General features: G+C 31.9%; 1 protein-coding gene across 4 annotated transcripts in view; it reads right to left on the reverse strand.

The window, feature by feature from the left end:
- The window catches only part of LOC132749194 (src substrate cortactin-like), a 32,881-nt gene that overhangs the window by 14,351 nt on the left and 1,948 nt on the right, over window positions 1-16,582 (reverse strand). Inside the window, exons 2-10 of one of the 4 annotated variants that reach the window (XM_060738909.1) lie at window positions 13,505-13,597; window positions 12,768-12,841; window positions 11,487-11,616; window positions 7,799-7,909; window positions 6,396-6,450; window positions 4,081-4,191; window positions 2,744-2,854; window positions 1,353-1,463; window positions 360-470 (exon numbers count right to left, since the gene is read on the reverse strand). In XM_060738909.1, the coding sequence (XP_060594892.1) occupies window positions 360-470; window positions 1,353-1,463; window positions 2,744-2,854; window positions 4,081-4,191; window positions 6,396-6,450; window positions 7,799-7,909; window positions 11,487-11,616; window positions 12,768-12,841; window positions 13,505-13,591 (901 nt within the window). In that variant the 5' untranslated portion in view covers window positions 13,592-13,597. The remainder of the gene's footprint in view (window positions 1-359; window positions 471-1,352; window positions 1,464-2,743; window positions 2,855-4,080; window positions 4,192-6,395; window positions 6,451-7,798; window positions 7,910-11,486; window positions 11,617-12,767; window positions 12,842-13,504; window positions 13,598-16,582) is intronic. The other 3 variants (XM_060738911.1, XM_060738910.1, XM_060738912.1) reach the window with 3 other exon arrangements.

Below are 16,582 nucleotides of genomic sequence, written 5' to 3' on the forward strand. Positions count from 1 at the left end.
GCACATTGGATTTACAGGCTACTTATCCTGCAGGACGAGTGACTCTGAAAATATTTTAAGATGCCTGGTAACTGTAGATTTTTCAAGCTTTAAGGTGATTTCTATAGGCATTTCATTAATGTTTAAAAGCCGATTCCCACAAAATCTGGCACAAAAAATTGTGCAATTATGTTTCTATATTCCCTTTTTATCATTACTTACAACAGACTTAAAGCAATTCTGATAAGAGAAAGTGGTAAATAGACACTCTGACTAGAGAATAACAGGGAATTATAACCTGTCAAAAAACTTTATAACTAACAATATAATAGCATGATATTACAAACACATATATTCAAAACTTGAAAGTAGGAAGTCACCTTTTTGGCTTTCATGTTTTTCAAGTTTTTCTTGGTGTTCATATCCTACTGCAGACTGATCTTTTCTGTCAGTTTGTACCCCATACTTTCCACCAAAACCCTTAGAATAATCTGCAAAAATTGAAGAAAAACACATACAGAGTAACAACCAAGATGGTGGTGTATACACATTTGTTTATAATATAATCCAAGCTTACAGTACTGGGGTATATGGTCAATCAAAAATCTTTATAACTTATAACATGAAAGTTCAGACAAAAAATGTTTCAAATCTTGCCAATGGCTTGATTTCAATTCATCACATTTCATGTCCTCATCTTTCTTTTTTAAAGTTTAAATAGTGTATCAACGTATGTCAGATTTTATACCATCTTTTCCATGGTGGTATTATAATTAATCACTTTCTAAACCTGCTTAATTTTTTTACATGGACTTAACCATTTTCTTCTTTTGAGACTGTTCATTATCAATTTCAGGGATATCACGATGAAAGTTTGAAATTGGTCAGTCATCAATATAGAGCCTGGTCAGACTGCACAGGTGTGCAAGACTGGCCTAGATCTATATTGGTTAGCAAACGTCAATCACTTCCTGGTCCACCAGGTTAAAATTAAGAAATAATATCGGTCTCAGCGGTGTTTATTGGCTATTTAACGCCAGTTTGGACGTTTGCAGTGTAAAAAATTGACCACAAAGGCTGTAGGTGTTATTGTTGTTGCCTAAAAATGCTTTCTAAGCTAAATTATCTAGGGAGAAAAAATAACAGCCGCATATACATGTAGTCCCTAACCAGTGTTCATTGGCAGTATGAACACCGTTTTTTTTTCTTCTTTGTGTATAGTGATAAAATCATGAGGAGTGTTGGAATAATCAGTATACATGTACTTTGACAGTATTGAATTTTTGTAGGCCCCTATAATTGTACAGGCGGGGCCTAGTTTTTTACTGGTGGCAAAGGCTAGTCACTTTGCGTTCCATTTAGGTTTAACAAACCTTTTTGTGATTCGTGCTGTTCTAATTTCTCCTGATGGTCCCAGCCCACGGCAGATTTATCTTTCCTATCAGTTTGTACACCAAACTTCCCGCCAAAACCCTTGGAATAGTCTGCAAAAAAATAACAAATTAGCAACTCTAGTAATGTATAAATTAGTGATTTTTTGAATTAGTGAATGTGTAAATAAATGAATGTGTAATAGGTGAATGTATAAATTAATAAATGTATAAATTAATAAATATATGAATTAATAAATGTATAAAATTCATGTATGTGTAAATAATTGAATGTCTAAATGAATGAATGTGTAAATAAATGAATGTGTAAATAAGAAAATGTGTAAATAAGAAAATGTATAAATTAATAAATGTATAAATTAATAAATGTATAAATTAATAAATGCATAAATTAGTGAAAGTGTAAATAACTGTATGTGTAAATTAGTGAATGCGTAAATTACAAAAATAAAACTCCATTCAGATTTAGATTCATATTTATTACATTGCCAATAACATAATATCAATTTTAAATCATAGTTTTTAGTTCAATAACCTAGCAATTTATGACTGACCTTACTTTCTGAAAACTACTTAACTGCTTTAAATAAAGAAATCTTAACTGCTACAAATATAATAGTATTTATCAATAAAGATAAAAGTCACTGGTGTACTTTTAGCAAACAATATTTTCTTCCTGTATGACAAATAAAATTACATTTATCCAATGTATGCAATCTGTTAATAAAATGTATTGTATAGTTTTATATAATCTGTAAACAATGGATACTCAACATCAACATTTTATGTCAAAGGAAATGTTAATCTTGAAATGTGTATTATTATTCAAGAATAGAAAATACATCATTATGATAATGCAGGTGGTTGAAGCAACGAATATTCATGGATTTATAACATGTGACTTTTACTAGGTTATAAATATTTGCGTAAAATATGTTTGATGCCAAATGCTTCTTTAAGTTTTTTCCTACAAATACAGGATTTATTTTCATCAAGTGGTATGAAAATAAATATTTTATGAGTAACGGTAGACACAAGTGAAATATGATAAAGATGAAAATAAATCCAGTATTTACAGAAAAAAACTTGAATTTTTTGTTTATTATATACATTTTTCTATTTTTTTACATTACAATTTCAAAGACTTCTGCTTAAATTTTGTGTATTGGCTGAATTTAGTAGAAAGCCCGTCAAGACATCACTGAAAATATGTTTCACTGCAGTGATAATTAAATTTTCACAATGAAAATATGGAAAATGAAAATACGCATTTTATTTCATAAATTTTTTTCAAAATTTAGTTTATAAGAAATAATAAACATATTTATGCATGAAATGGAAATGTATATTAAATTTGCTAGCAGATAAAATACCTTTCTGTGACTCATGTTGAGCCATTTTTTCCTGGTGGTCCCAGCCAACAGCTGACTTGTCCATACTCTCTTTCTGTACTCCATATTTACCTCCAAAACCCTTTGAATAATCTGTAAGTCATATATACAAATAATTTCAATATTATTTAGCCTTTACTTCACACAGAATTTAAGGGAAGGTTCAATATGAACATAACCCAAACTCTCAGTATCTGAAAGGGCGGATGGACTCTTATTAAGCATAGACAACCAACCAAGATAATGCAACATATTTTCTCTCTATTCTATATTTGTATGAATTTTTATTCCTATATGTAGGGGTTCAGTGGTATAGATATCAGAAAACATAAGACAATATGTTTATATAACACCAGCCTATCATTAAAAAACTCTGTAAACTGAAGTCCTCTATGACCCAGACTTGTCACCAAGTCTGGAAAGGGTCTTTATTGGAGAGTTTTCTTTGTTTGGTTTGGTTTAACTGTGCACCAACACAATTTAGGTCATATGGCGCCATAACAGGAAAGATGATTTCGGCTAACATCGGGTGTTACAAACATCAAGGTCAAAACCACCTCAATTTCTGGAGCTAAGAGATGCATAGACTCTAGTAATAGACATTATCTGGAACTCGGCAAGGTGGGTATTTCCCAGTTAATCTGTAGGTACAAACTAACTGTTACCGTTACAGCTTCACGGTGCACTTCCCTTCACAATAGATTAGTCAACTTGTTTTGCATAATTTTACTGTAAAAGTTTGTTTGTACCTATGTTATTAGCTGGGAAAAACCCCAAATATTCTTAAATCCGGAGTAAGTCTATTTGAAACCATTTAGTCGCCTCTTACGATCAAGCAGGGTAAAATGTTGGCTGCAATTCTGATGCCTCAATCCATAAAGGCAACCCCTCAGCCAAAAGGAGGTTCTAAATTGGAGGGATTTAACCCTTTCACTGCCATAAGGACGGCTTAAGCCGTCCCTGTTATTTTCGGCGTATTTGCCATATGGACGGCTTTAACCGTTTCTATAATAATAATAGTAATAATAATAAATTAATAATAATAATAATAATAATAAATATAAAGAAAATTATACCATCAACAATAATTATTATTATACTAACAGATTTAGAGACATATATAATTATTAGAATACTAATAACAAATAATAATAATTATATTAATTAATAATATAGTAATTTCTTAGAAAATCCTCTGGCAAATAGGTGAACAATAAAACAATAACCCTCTGGCAGCGAAAGGGTTAAAAATATAAAGAATGTATATATATTAAGAAACAATTACAATACATGTTATATCAGTCCTAACAATAGCAAACCTTTTTGTGATTCATGTTTTTCAAGTTTTTCTTGGTGGTCGTACCCTACAGCTGATTTGTCTTTTCTGTCTTTCTGTACACCATACTTTCCCCCAAAACCAGTTGAGTAATCTGAGATGTAAATCATTTTAATACTTACCACTGATAACATGGCAAAGGTAAGAAATAGTTGAACAAGAGCTGTCACAGGAGACAGCGAAGCTCGACTAATAAAATGCTGGACGCAGTAAGGAGGACAAAACTATGAAAGAAAAATCAATTATGTATAATTAAGTATTAAGTTATAGTAAAAATATAACATTTGTTAACATAAATTCCAAGAGCAAGGGGAATAATTCTAGAAATAGTCATGCAAGAGTTATGGACCTTGCCACACAACATTTGTGTAATGATAAGAAATATATATTTGAAGTTTGAAGTAGATATCTTAAAAAAATAAAGAAGTTATTATATTTCTTAAAGAAAATCCTAAGTTCAAAGGGAGATAAATCTGTAAATATTGCTTCAAGAGTTATGAACATTGTCACATAAAATGTAAATGATTATAAGGAATAAGTATTTGAAGTTTGAGGTAGATACCTTTAAAAATAAAAAAGTTAAAATAAAAAATAACATTTTTCTAGTGAATAAATCTAAGTTTATGGGGAGATAATTCTTGCGATATTGGTGCTAGAGTTATGAACCTTGTCACATAAGATGTGGATGATGATAACGTAAATATATTTGAAGTATGAAGTTGATCCCTTTAGAAATAAATAAGTTACAGTAAAAAATAATAATTTTGTATGAAAAATTCTAAGTTCAAAGGGAGATAAATCTAAAAATATTGGTGCTAGAGTTATGAACATTGTCACATAAGATGGGGATGATGATAATGTAAATATATTTGAAGTATGAGGTTGATCCTTAAGAAATAAAGAAGAAACAGTAAGAAATAGTATTTTTTGAGAAAATTCTAAGTTCAAGGGGAGATAAATCTGAAAATATTGGTGCTAGAGTTATGACCCTTGTCACATAAGATGGGATGATGATAATGTACATATATTTGAAGTATGAGGTTGATACCTTTAGAAATAAAGAAGTATCAGTAAAAAATAGTATCTTTTAAGAAAAATTCTAAGTTCAAGGGGAGATAAATCTGAAAATATTGGTGCTAGAGTTATGAACCTTGTCACATAAGATGTGGTTGATGATAAGGAACATATATTTGAAGTTTGAAGTTGATACCTTAAGAAATGACAAAGTTATAGTGAAAAATATTTTACTGCACCAAAACTTTAATCTAAAATCTGGACGCGGACGCAGACGCCGACGCCGGGGCGAGTAGGACAGCTCTCCATATACTTCGTATAGTCGAGCTAAAAATTATCATCACTGAAGCTTGTTATGACCATATGGCAATATTCCAACTTACTGGTTGGGAAAAACCCTTGAGTGCACTTTTTTCTCTCTTTTGGTTTGGGTTTTACTGGCAGAGGAAGACCTTCCGTGCATTATTTCATGCACAAATAGGCACCTGAGTAGAACCACAGATGTTACGTAAGCTAGCTGGATAGCTTTCGCACATGAAAGAATAGAAAGTCTCTGTCAAGATTTGAAACCGACAGCAGTGGGGTAAGTGGTTTGAAGTCAACCTCATTAACCACTCCACCATGGATGCCCCTAAGTGCATTATTTTAGTCAGAAGCAAGCACGTGCATACAGCCACCAAGCTACATCTAGCAGGATGGCTTCTTCACATGAGAAGAATTACATTCAAAGTTCTTGATGCATCATCCAGGACTGACAGTTCAAACAAGAACACATAGTTCATTATTACATGAACAAATAGTTGCTTATCATTATCAAGAATGCAAAGTTCATCTATCACACAACACATAGTTTTAACAAACATGCTTAGTTCATTATTTAACAAACATGCTTAGTTCATTATCACAAGAACACATATTTCAAACAAGGATATGGCTGTTCATTTGTCACAAGAGCAAACTGTACAAACAGAAACACATAATTCATTTCTCAAAAGAACACAAAATTCATGTATCACATGAACACATATTTCAAACAAGAACACAAAGTTCATTCATCACACAAAAAAAAACAACAACACACAGATAACTTCCACAAGAAGGCAAACTTCAAACAAGAGCACTTACTGACGTAGGTCAGACCATATATTCAAACAAGAGCACTTACTGACATAGGTCAGACCACATATTTCCTTATTCGCAAGAATGCAGCACACAGTTCTTAGATTGCACAGTTTCATACATACTCAAATCAACATTCTTAAAATAAATTTACACACTGCTTACCTTTCTGGGAGGCATGTTTATCTGTTTTTCCTTCATAATCAAATCCAACAGCTGCCTATAATAAAAAATAAAAATTACTTAAATTTATATATCAGAATCATATTGAATTCTTGGATTTTAAAGTTTCTTTTTTTTTTCCAATACATTTTTCAATGTTTAAATGTATGAATGAACCTCTTTAAGCAAAATTGGTGTTAATTACAATTTTGATTTGCCACCAAACTAAACTATGTCTTCAAAATCTATAAAAGTCGTTCAGCACTTAAAAGTTTAATTGATATATCCTTTATAATTGTGCATTCAATGATTAACATAATTTTATGGCCAACTCTTTGACAGGGATCACTTTTAATGTCACTTAAAGTAATTAGATAAATTGGTCCTATATACATTGCCCACAAGAAATATGCACATACCTTTAGTTCGAATTTAAGCCAAATAATTTCAGAGATTGGTCATGAACTTAACGGGTATTCTAAATATCATCACACATTAAAAAACTCTCCTGAATTTTTTTTAATTAACAGGAATTCAAATATTTTTATACTATATAATGTAGGTCAGTTTGTTTTGTTTAGTATTAACGATGCACCAACACAATTTCGATAGCATGGTGCCGAAACAAGAAAGATGATTTTGGCTACCCTTCAGTGTTAAAACTTAAACAATACCAGGGTTCAAAACCATCTGACCTGCTGGAGCTAAGAGATGCATAGACTGCCGTAATTCGAACCCATTTTGTCGTCCCTTATGATCATGCAGGGTTAAACAGTGGCTACAGTTCTGATTATTCATTACACAAACGTTTCTATCTCTATTACGTTTGTGTAATAGATAATTATTAACTAACTGTTTCCAGAATGAATTTGCAATTCCGATGCCTCAACTAGTTAAGGCAACTCCTCAGCCATATAAGACAAAAGGAGATCTGTATCAACAAATTTTCTATGATCATTAAATCACTGAGTGTCTCCAGTACAATTCTTTATATGGCAAAAAAAATTCATAATCAAAAGGAATCAAATACTATTTACTCAAAATAATCTGGCTTGGAATTGCACAGGAAAAAAACAAAAAAAAGCAAAAACTTTAATTCTGAGTGTTTTTCATATCATCATTTGAATATTTTCATATAACAATTTGTATTAACCCAATTAAACTTTGTAAGAAATAAATTTTTTCTTTTCATGTTTGTATTCCTTTCTTCTTTTCTTGAAATAAACAGGCCTTAAATGTGGTTCCAAAAATAATAAAAAATTGTTTATTACTTACTTTTTTCTTGAAATGAAAGGAAATTGTTTACATAGAAATATGGCAAGAGAATTACAACACACACACATATGTATATGACCAATACCTGGTTAAGTTAACCATAAATCATACACAATCCTTATAATGCTTACCTTATCTTTTCTATCAGCCTGAACTCCATATTTGCCACCAAATCCTTTAGCTGCATCAGTTTGACTAGCATGTTTAGCCAGGTCAGCTTGATAATCACTGCCTACAGCTGACTGGTTAGTAGTAAAAAGACATGGCATTCAACACACATAGATATACATCCAAAAAAAACATTGCATTCACACATGTAGTACAAGTATTAGTTGGTTTCTTTTTTCATTTTCTAAAATTAATATTAGTAATTTTTCTAGTAGTTTTTGTAACAGGTTATATGACTGAGCATAAATGGTTGTAAGCTTATATGATCTATGCTGCTAGGTAATGTAGGCCGCGAGGTGAGCATTATATATGATCTAGGCCGCTGGATGAGCATTTTATATGATTTAGGCCCCTGGGTGACCTAGACTGCAAGGAGAGCATTATACATGATGTAGGCCGCTGGGTAATCTAGGCCACGAGGTGAGCATTATACATGATGTAGGCTGCTGGGTAATCTAGGCCACGAGGAGAGCATTATACATGATGTAGGCTGCTGGGTAATCTAGGCCACGAGGAGAGCATTATACATGATGTAGGCTGCTGGGTAATCTAGGCCACAAGGTGAGCATTATATATAATCAAGGCCGCTGGGTAATCTAGGCCACGAGGTGAGCATTATATATAATCAAGGTCGCTGGGTAATTTAGGCCACGAGGTGAGCATTATATATGATCTAGGCCGCTGGGTGACCTAGACTGCAAGGAGAGCATTATATATAATCTAGGCCTCTGGGTGACCTAGGCCACGAGGTGAGCATTATATATGATCTAGGTCACTGGGTAATGAAGGCTGCAAGGTGAGCATTATATTTGATCTAAGCCCCTTGGTAATCTATGCCACGAGATGAGCTTTATATATGATCTAGGCTGCTAGGTAAACATTATATATAATTTATAAATACCTAGCCAAGTTTGGGTAATTTTGCGTCGTAAAATTGCTTAATTGGGAAAAAGGTTTGGTAACTTTTGAAACCTCCCTCATGCTCTTTTGCCATAGTGTTTTGAATTGTGCAAAACTTTTATACCAACCAATACAAATATCACTCAAAGCATAAAAAATACATTTGTTTAAAAATACATAAGTTTGACAATAAAATGTGTGGACACATCTGTCTGATACCATACTGGAATGAACGATAAATAACTCCATGGCATCAGGAAATATCTGTAAAAATCCATCAGAATTTACCTGTAACATTCAATTTATAAAAGAGCAGGGCAGTCAATCTATATTTCGGGTAGATTTATATTTAATCCTACACATTTTCCCATATCAACTGTTTGTTAAACACCTATATAGCAATTAATCTTTTGAAATATACATCATGTATAAGATAATTCAGCTCATCTTGACATTTAAAAACAATGAGCATAATGTCACTTTCATATATATTATATTATATATAAAAACATATACTTATTTTTCCTTTCTTTTGAGGTGGGGGGACCAATAACAGAACTCTTCTTATTTTGAGCCTAACACTAAAATATTATTTCATTCACATTAGAATATTCTCTACCTTAAGTGCATGCCAGGTAAATAATCATGTTAGTGGCGGCATGGCCAAGTGGTTAACGCGTCGGATTAGTAATCTAATGATCGCTAGGTGCATGGGTTCAAATTCCCTCAGGGGCAAGTCATTGTTTCCTTGAGCAAGAAATTTTACACTCATTGCTTAGTACTGGTTGGTTTCAGGATCAAATTCTACAGTGTGTCTATAAGCTTATAGCTTCTTACACAATCGAAATCATGCCTGCAGAACAAATTAGCATAAACCAGACTTCCTGAAATACGTCGGTCCGACGGACATGTCCGATAAATTTTGATCAGGTCCGACAATTTTTTATTCCGGATCGGTCCGACTGTCCGGCTTTTATCCAAGCCGCATGTATACAAAATGGCGTTGCTAAAGGTGCCAAATTTGGGAAAAAACGAAAATCTACGTCAGAAGAGTGCGCAGAACAGCAATAAAAGGATGAAAAGAATAGACCCGAGACAAATTTAAATGAAAAATGGAAGAAGAACCATGAATTATTGGTGTATGACAGGGAGGAAATGAAAATGCGCTGTATGGATTGTGCCGATTTTTACGGCGAAAAAATAAAAAAACAAAAAGTGTCTTAGAAATACAACCACAAGTTTTTCATTGATTTTGATCAATTTTATTTGGTCCGACAGATTTTGTTTCGGTCCGACAGATTTTCATGGTTTGTCAGACCGAATGTCTGACAGTTTTTTTCAACTTTCGGGAAGTCTGCATAAACTAATACTGCCATATACTGATCACTTTCAAAATTGACAACTATTATCTACTTTTGTTACCATCCATTCCTGATTAAAGGGACTCCACTGAGGTGTTTTGAAATTTCACAGGACTGGAGATATTTTTTCAGGACTATTGTTCCATTTCATAATTATCTTTTGCACACCTTTCTGTTTAAGGTGCCAAAATTGATATATGTTAAGAAATTAAAATTTCATGTATTTAGGCTATTGGACCTCAGTGGAGTTCCTTTAAGGAAATAAACTCATCTCACGAATACATGTATGATTAATTTACTGTTATTTTCACACAGCATCACAATGTATCATTAAACAACCACAAGATCATGGGTATTTTTGACAAAAAAAACCCAAACAACAAGAACAACAGGAGTTGTAAATAGGACAGCATGGTTCCACTATTCTCAGTAGTTGATACTTAATCAAGAGCCTTGGATAATGTTGGATAATGTAAGAAAATTTCATTCAAAACATTAAGTAACATATTTAATAGTCATGAATGTTGACCAAGGAATTCTGTAATTTAACAAAGGACCATATTACATTCAAAATTCATGCCAGGGTTATTGGCCTCAGATAATGACTTTCAATTATAATCCAGAAACCATGAATGAAGTTTAACTTCAAGTCAATACTATCAGAAGTTTTCTTAATGCAAAACTGAAACAATATTTTCTATGTCAAGTTCATAGAGGGCCAGATTTCAGTCAAAATGCATGCCAGAGTTATGGGTCTTGGATATTGACCTCCAATTATGATTCTACAGATAAGACTTTAGTTTAAAGTGAAGACCATCAGTAGTTTTGAAGTCTGATGTTGCACAAAAAAAGGTTAAACATAGTTTCCCCATCAGAGTTATGGATCTTGTTATTAAAGTACATTTATGGCCTTAAAGACATGTATTAAGTTTCAAGTGAATACCTTCAGTAGTTTTGAAGATTATGTTTCATTTATAATCATGTTATTATTCAGTCAAAATCCATGCCTTGTAAAGTGACCCCAAAGTATGGTCACAAAAACATGTATTAAATGGCCAGAAAAGTATAAAAATGGCCATAATTCTGACAAAATCAATGCTACTGTAATTGACCTTGACAGTGACCTATAATGATCTCAAATGTGTGTGAAGTTATACTTCTCCTAAATGCTAACTGATGTGGCATGCAACTCTTTAACCAAGAAAATTTACTTAACACACTAAGCGCCATAATTCTGACAAAATCCATGCTAAGGTTATGGGCCTTGACAATAAATTAAAATTGTCTCAAATAAGTGTGTGAAAGTAAAAAAAACACAAAGAGAACTTATGCAGCAAAATGCTAAGACAAAAAATGATCAAATGATATACAAAGGTCAACATTTACATACCTTGTCCATCCTGTCTTGCTGTACTCCAAACTTGCCACCATACCCATATGAAGCTTTTGGTCCACTTTCCAGTTCCTCTGTCTTCACCTTCTGATAATCTTGCTGGACATTTTGTCTCAACTGATCTAGCCTATATATTAATATACACATGTGTTAAACAAAATATTTGGTATTCTAACAAAATATTTAGTATGATCACCCATTTTGTATGATCACACATTAATGTTTAGTATGTTCACACATTTTGTATGAAAAAAGGAAAGTAATTACTTGAACATGTGATGATGGTTTGCAGAGAACAATATCTAAATGTTTTGTAAAGTATGAAATTAACTTAAGGTTAGTAATTAAAATACTCTCAAAAGACGTTATCCGAAACTAGGCAAATGTTGGTTTTTGATAAAACCCCGTAGGTACAAACAAAGTTTTACCATTATAGCTTCATGGTGCACTACCAGTCACAATAGATTAGTCAACCTGTTGCGCTTATTTTCTAAGCTGTAACTGTAAAAGTTTGTTTGTACCTACAGATTAGCTGGCAAAATACTTAATTCCAGAGTAAGACTATTGTGAAAATTTCCACTTCTAAATATTACTTAGATCAGTGAGAAGGGACTATATTTCACATCAAAGTGTCTGTGTTTGTAGGGCTATGCCAAACCACGAGTAAACGGTGATTTTCCATGTCAAATCAAAATTAAACATTATGCCAAAATCGTTTTTAATTTCAAATCTGTTCCACATAATCAATATCTTTTGCAATTTATTGGTAGCATTTACTTGCTAAAAGCAATGAAGTAGTCTTGTTATATTTAAGCAGTTTTAAGAATTAATACTTAACATTTGTAATTATCAATTAATGATCAATCATCATCATAATAGAAGAAAGTTTATAAAAAGGCCTGTATCTTTCTATTCATTCTTTTTTAGTTTGTTTTTATTTGGTTGTAATTATATTACAAACATATGTTTGAATGAAATAAAGTACTGGTATAACTAAAATATTCAAATCTTTTGATATACATTGTATAGAGCAATCGCAGCTAATTTTAGCAACAAAAAATTGAGTATATTATCACTTAAAGTTACAACCATACAGATTCATTGTGTGATAATGTTTTTTGTTGTTGTTTTTGTCCAAGTTGAGTAATAATGAAATATGTCCCTGGTGAAGGAAGACCCCATAGATTTATCCGTGCATTAAAGAAGGCACGTGCAGACTTGTAAGTCAAAATACAATAATTATTGTGAATTACAGTACATCTAAAAATATCAACTTACTTTATTGAAGCCTGGTGACCTGATCCTTCAACTGTTTTTGCTCCCCATCTTTGCTCTTGTTCACTTACGTCATTCTAATTCATAAATGATAAAAACTATATGTGAGTCAATCATATATAAAATAACAGGGTTCTTTTACAGCACTTTAGGAACATGAGCTCTACCCAAGATTTGTGATTTTTTTTTATTTAGACCAATTGGGAAAAACTGACATTAATTAACATATTGAATACATTAAACAAGGCACAGAAATGATTATTATGGCATTGTGCAGTTAAATTTAACAAAATGACAATAATTTTACTCATTTTATTTTTGGTTTTGGTTCCTTGAATTGGGAATTTTCTTCATGAAAATGAGAAAAGATTTTAACTAACTTGTCCATTTTTATATGAAGCATTTTTTAACTTGTCAATTGATATTTGCATGCTGGTAGTTAATTCTTGAAAATTTTCAGTTGTCTGAACAGGCTGTGGGGCAAACTGTCCAATACGGATAATTGATTCATTATGCCCGCCCTAGAGCAAAGCCTAGCCTTCACTTTCATGCAGTCTGACTAAACTCTACACTGTAAGAAGCTCAATATTTGCACTTTAATATTATCATCCCTCAGACTTTGCATGGACTGTTCCAGATGCAAAGAAGGGCGTACTCATTTATCAACTTCAGCAGATTAAGGTTGTTTTTTTTATGGATTTTTTATGCATGTTTTATCTCACATTTTTTTTTAATCTCACCTCGAAATCAGCCTCAGTTTCCCAATCATCATCATCAACATCTTGTGATGGCGATGTTACCTTCACTCCAGCTTGTGCCTTCCACATGATCACCTTAAATGAAATATATATCATTATCTATAAATACAATCATTTTTTTCTATTTCTAATAGATCTATCCTATATCTTCTCATAATTAAATATAAATGGCCAAACATTCTACCATAAAATTATTTAGAAAAATAATATATATGTACAATCTTTGTGAAAATGCAATAAGACAAGCAAGTTTTTAAAGGGACTCTACTGAGGTTTTTTGACATGATGGGACTTGAAATAAATTTTCGAAATTAATGTTCCATTTCATGTAGGTCAAAAAAATAACTTGTGTGCAAATCACTCAGTCAGATAACTCGCTCCAACCATTTTATCATAATAAGTATGAAGTGGCTAGCCATATGGGCCCGTACAACTAGCCAAAAGTTCTAGCCGTACGTGAGTCATGTACGTCTAGCCAGGACACACTGTATTGGCTGGCCATACGGCACTATTCAAAATTATATGGAAGTCGAAAATGCATATTTTACTTTATGATTTTAAGTGAGGATTTTAACCAAGAAACAGCAATTGTATTTTAAAGATTAATCGCCATGCTGGCTACAGTAAAGACAGTATAAATATTGATCTTTGTCATTTCCAAATGGCGAGAAAAAAGAGCGATTGGTTGCAGCTGAATAACATCAATTGGAATAGTTTACAAAATTGTGAGAATAATCCTGTTTTGTTTCAATAAGTTTAATTAGGTGTTATTCTACAGATAGTTGTCTTATTCACTTACAAGATGTTATAAGAATTAATACTAGTAAAGGGCTATACACAGGTATGGTGATGCTTGACTTGCAAAAGGCGTTTGACACTGTAGACCATGATATTCTTAGTGGAAAGTTAGAATTAATGGGTGTTCAGTCTATTTCCTGGTTTCAGATCATATCTTTCAGAACGTTCACAATTGTTAATATAGGAAATACTTACTCTAAATCAAACAGTGTGACATGTGGCGTCCCCAAGGTAGTATTCTAGGGCCGTTGCTTTTTTCTGTGCTACGTAAATGATATGATTTTAAGTATTGATAATGATTGCAAGTTAATACTCTATGCAGATGACAGCACTATTTTATTCTCACATAAAGACCCGAATTTCATCTCAGAAAAACTTGGGACAGCCCTAGAAAGCTGTTCAGAATGGCTCGTAGACAATAAGCTGTCACTCCACCTTGGTAAAACAGAATGTATGCTATTTGGCCCCAAAAGAAAATTACACAAAGCAAGAACAATTTTACTGTTACATGTAATGGTCATAGCATAAAGGTACTAATTTAGTCAAGTATCTTGGTCTTTATATCAATAGTGATTTATCTGGGGAAACTATTGTTAATAACGTTATTTCTAAAGTGAATGCCAAGCTCAAGTTTTTATACAGGCAGAGCAGACTTTTAGATACTAAAACAAAACAGCTTTTATGTTCAGCCCTGATTCAGTGTCATTTTGACTACTCTTGTTCCTCTTGGTATGAAGGTTTATCAAAACATTTAAAAAGAAAGTTACAAATTACTCAGAATAAGGTATTAAGATTTGTCCAAAACTTACCGCCCAGAACTTCTGTAACAGTGTATGAGTTTGAAAAATTAAATTGGTTAAATGTAGAAAACAGAGTCAAACAGTTAAGACTAAATCATATGTATAAGATTTTTACAAAAAAGAGTCCATCATACCTTAGAGCCGACTTTAGATGTTGTGCTGATGCAAGATTTTACAATACTAGATCAAGCAATTTTAATTTTATTGTCCCCCAGTGTAATTCTGTGATGAAACAGACCTTTTATTATAATGGAATTAAAGACTGGAATGATCTGCCAGAATATATAAAATCCATTAATAATTTTGTGCAATACAAAAAATCTGTTAAAAAGTACCTACTAGAAAGCTATAAAAGTCTTTCAGAAGATATATATGTGTACAACTAATGTGTTAGGCACTGTGATCAAATATTTCTGTGATAGTAATACTAGGCTTATTTTAAAAAGGGCATACTTTTATAAATATATTTCCTTTTTCAACCTAAATTTTGACCAAAGTTAGTTAGTTTATATTTTTATATTTTTTATCTTGTTTGTTTTTTTAGGGGGGGAAGGGGTTAAAATTATGTTAGTTTTTTTTATTTCTATGGACCCCATTGGAAATAAGCATTTAGCTTAATGGGCTATCCATAGGTGCATAGTACCTCTTATTTTTTATGACAAAAGTGTGCTCTTTTATGCTGTTTTATGATCTCATTTTATATATATGATTTATTTATGTTATCTCTTAACTGTATGATTTTATATTATGTATCTTGTGCTATGTTCCTAAAATGTATAAATAAAATAAATAAATAAAAATTTTCAACACCTTTAAAAATGAAAAAAAAAACACCGAAAATAATTGTTGTTGGGCTCTGATAATTGCATCAAATTACTGACAGTAGAAATTTATCCACCATTAAGGAAAGTTTGCATGTTCCGTGAAACACATTCTAAAATTCTATTGTCAGTCCCTGGATATATAGGCTTTACATGTAATTAAGGCTAATTGATTGTGCTTTTATGTTTAATATTTATCTATTGTAATTAAAAATCATACAATTGTTTTTGCTTTTCACCATTTTTTTTCAATGTTCTTTTTATTTATTCCACTCTGATCATGCAGTTATGAAAAAGCTTCTTTGCCATTATGATTACTTATTCGATCCATGTGCTTAATTTACAAATGATTTAATAATTCATCTTTCATATAAATAAAACAAAAAATCTTAAGCATGAAAAATAACGACGTTATAACTTATAACATGCAACTTTTATCAAGATTACAACGCTTGCATTACCTTTGTATTCATTTTTTTTTACAAAATGGCAGAGCATCTTTATTAAAGTGAACACATGAGCAGGGCTCACACTGGTTAATACAAAATAATAGACAATATGTTTAATTAAAAAAAAATAATAGCCAAAAGTTTAGCGGACTATTCACCATTTAGCGATTTACAACATGCAGTTGATTAAAT

Source organism: Ruditapes philippinarum, unplaced genomic scaffold, assembly GCF_026571515.1.
Source record: "Ruditapes philippinarum isolate M1 unplaced genomic scaffold, ASM2657151v2 ctg181_1_1_1_1, whole genome shotgun sequence".
Taxonomy (NCBI): domain Eukaryota; kingdom Metazoa; phylum Mollusca; class Bivalvia; order Venerida; family Veneridae; genus Ruditapes; species Ruditapes philippinarum.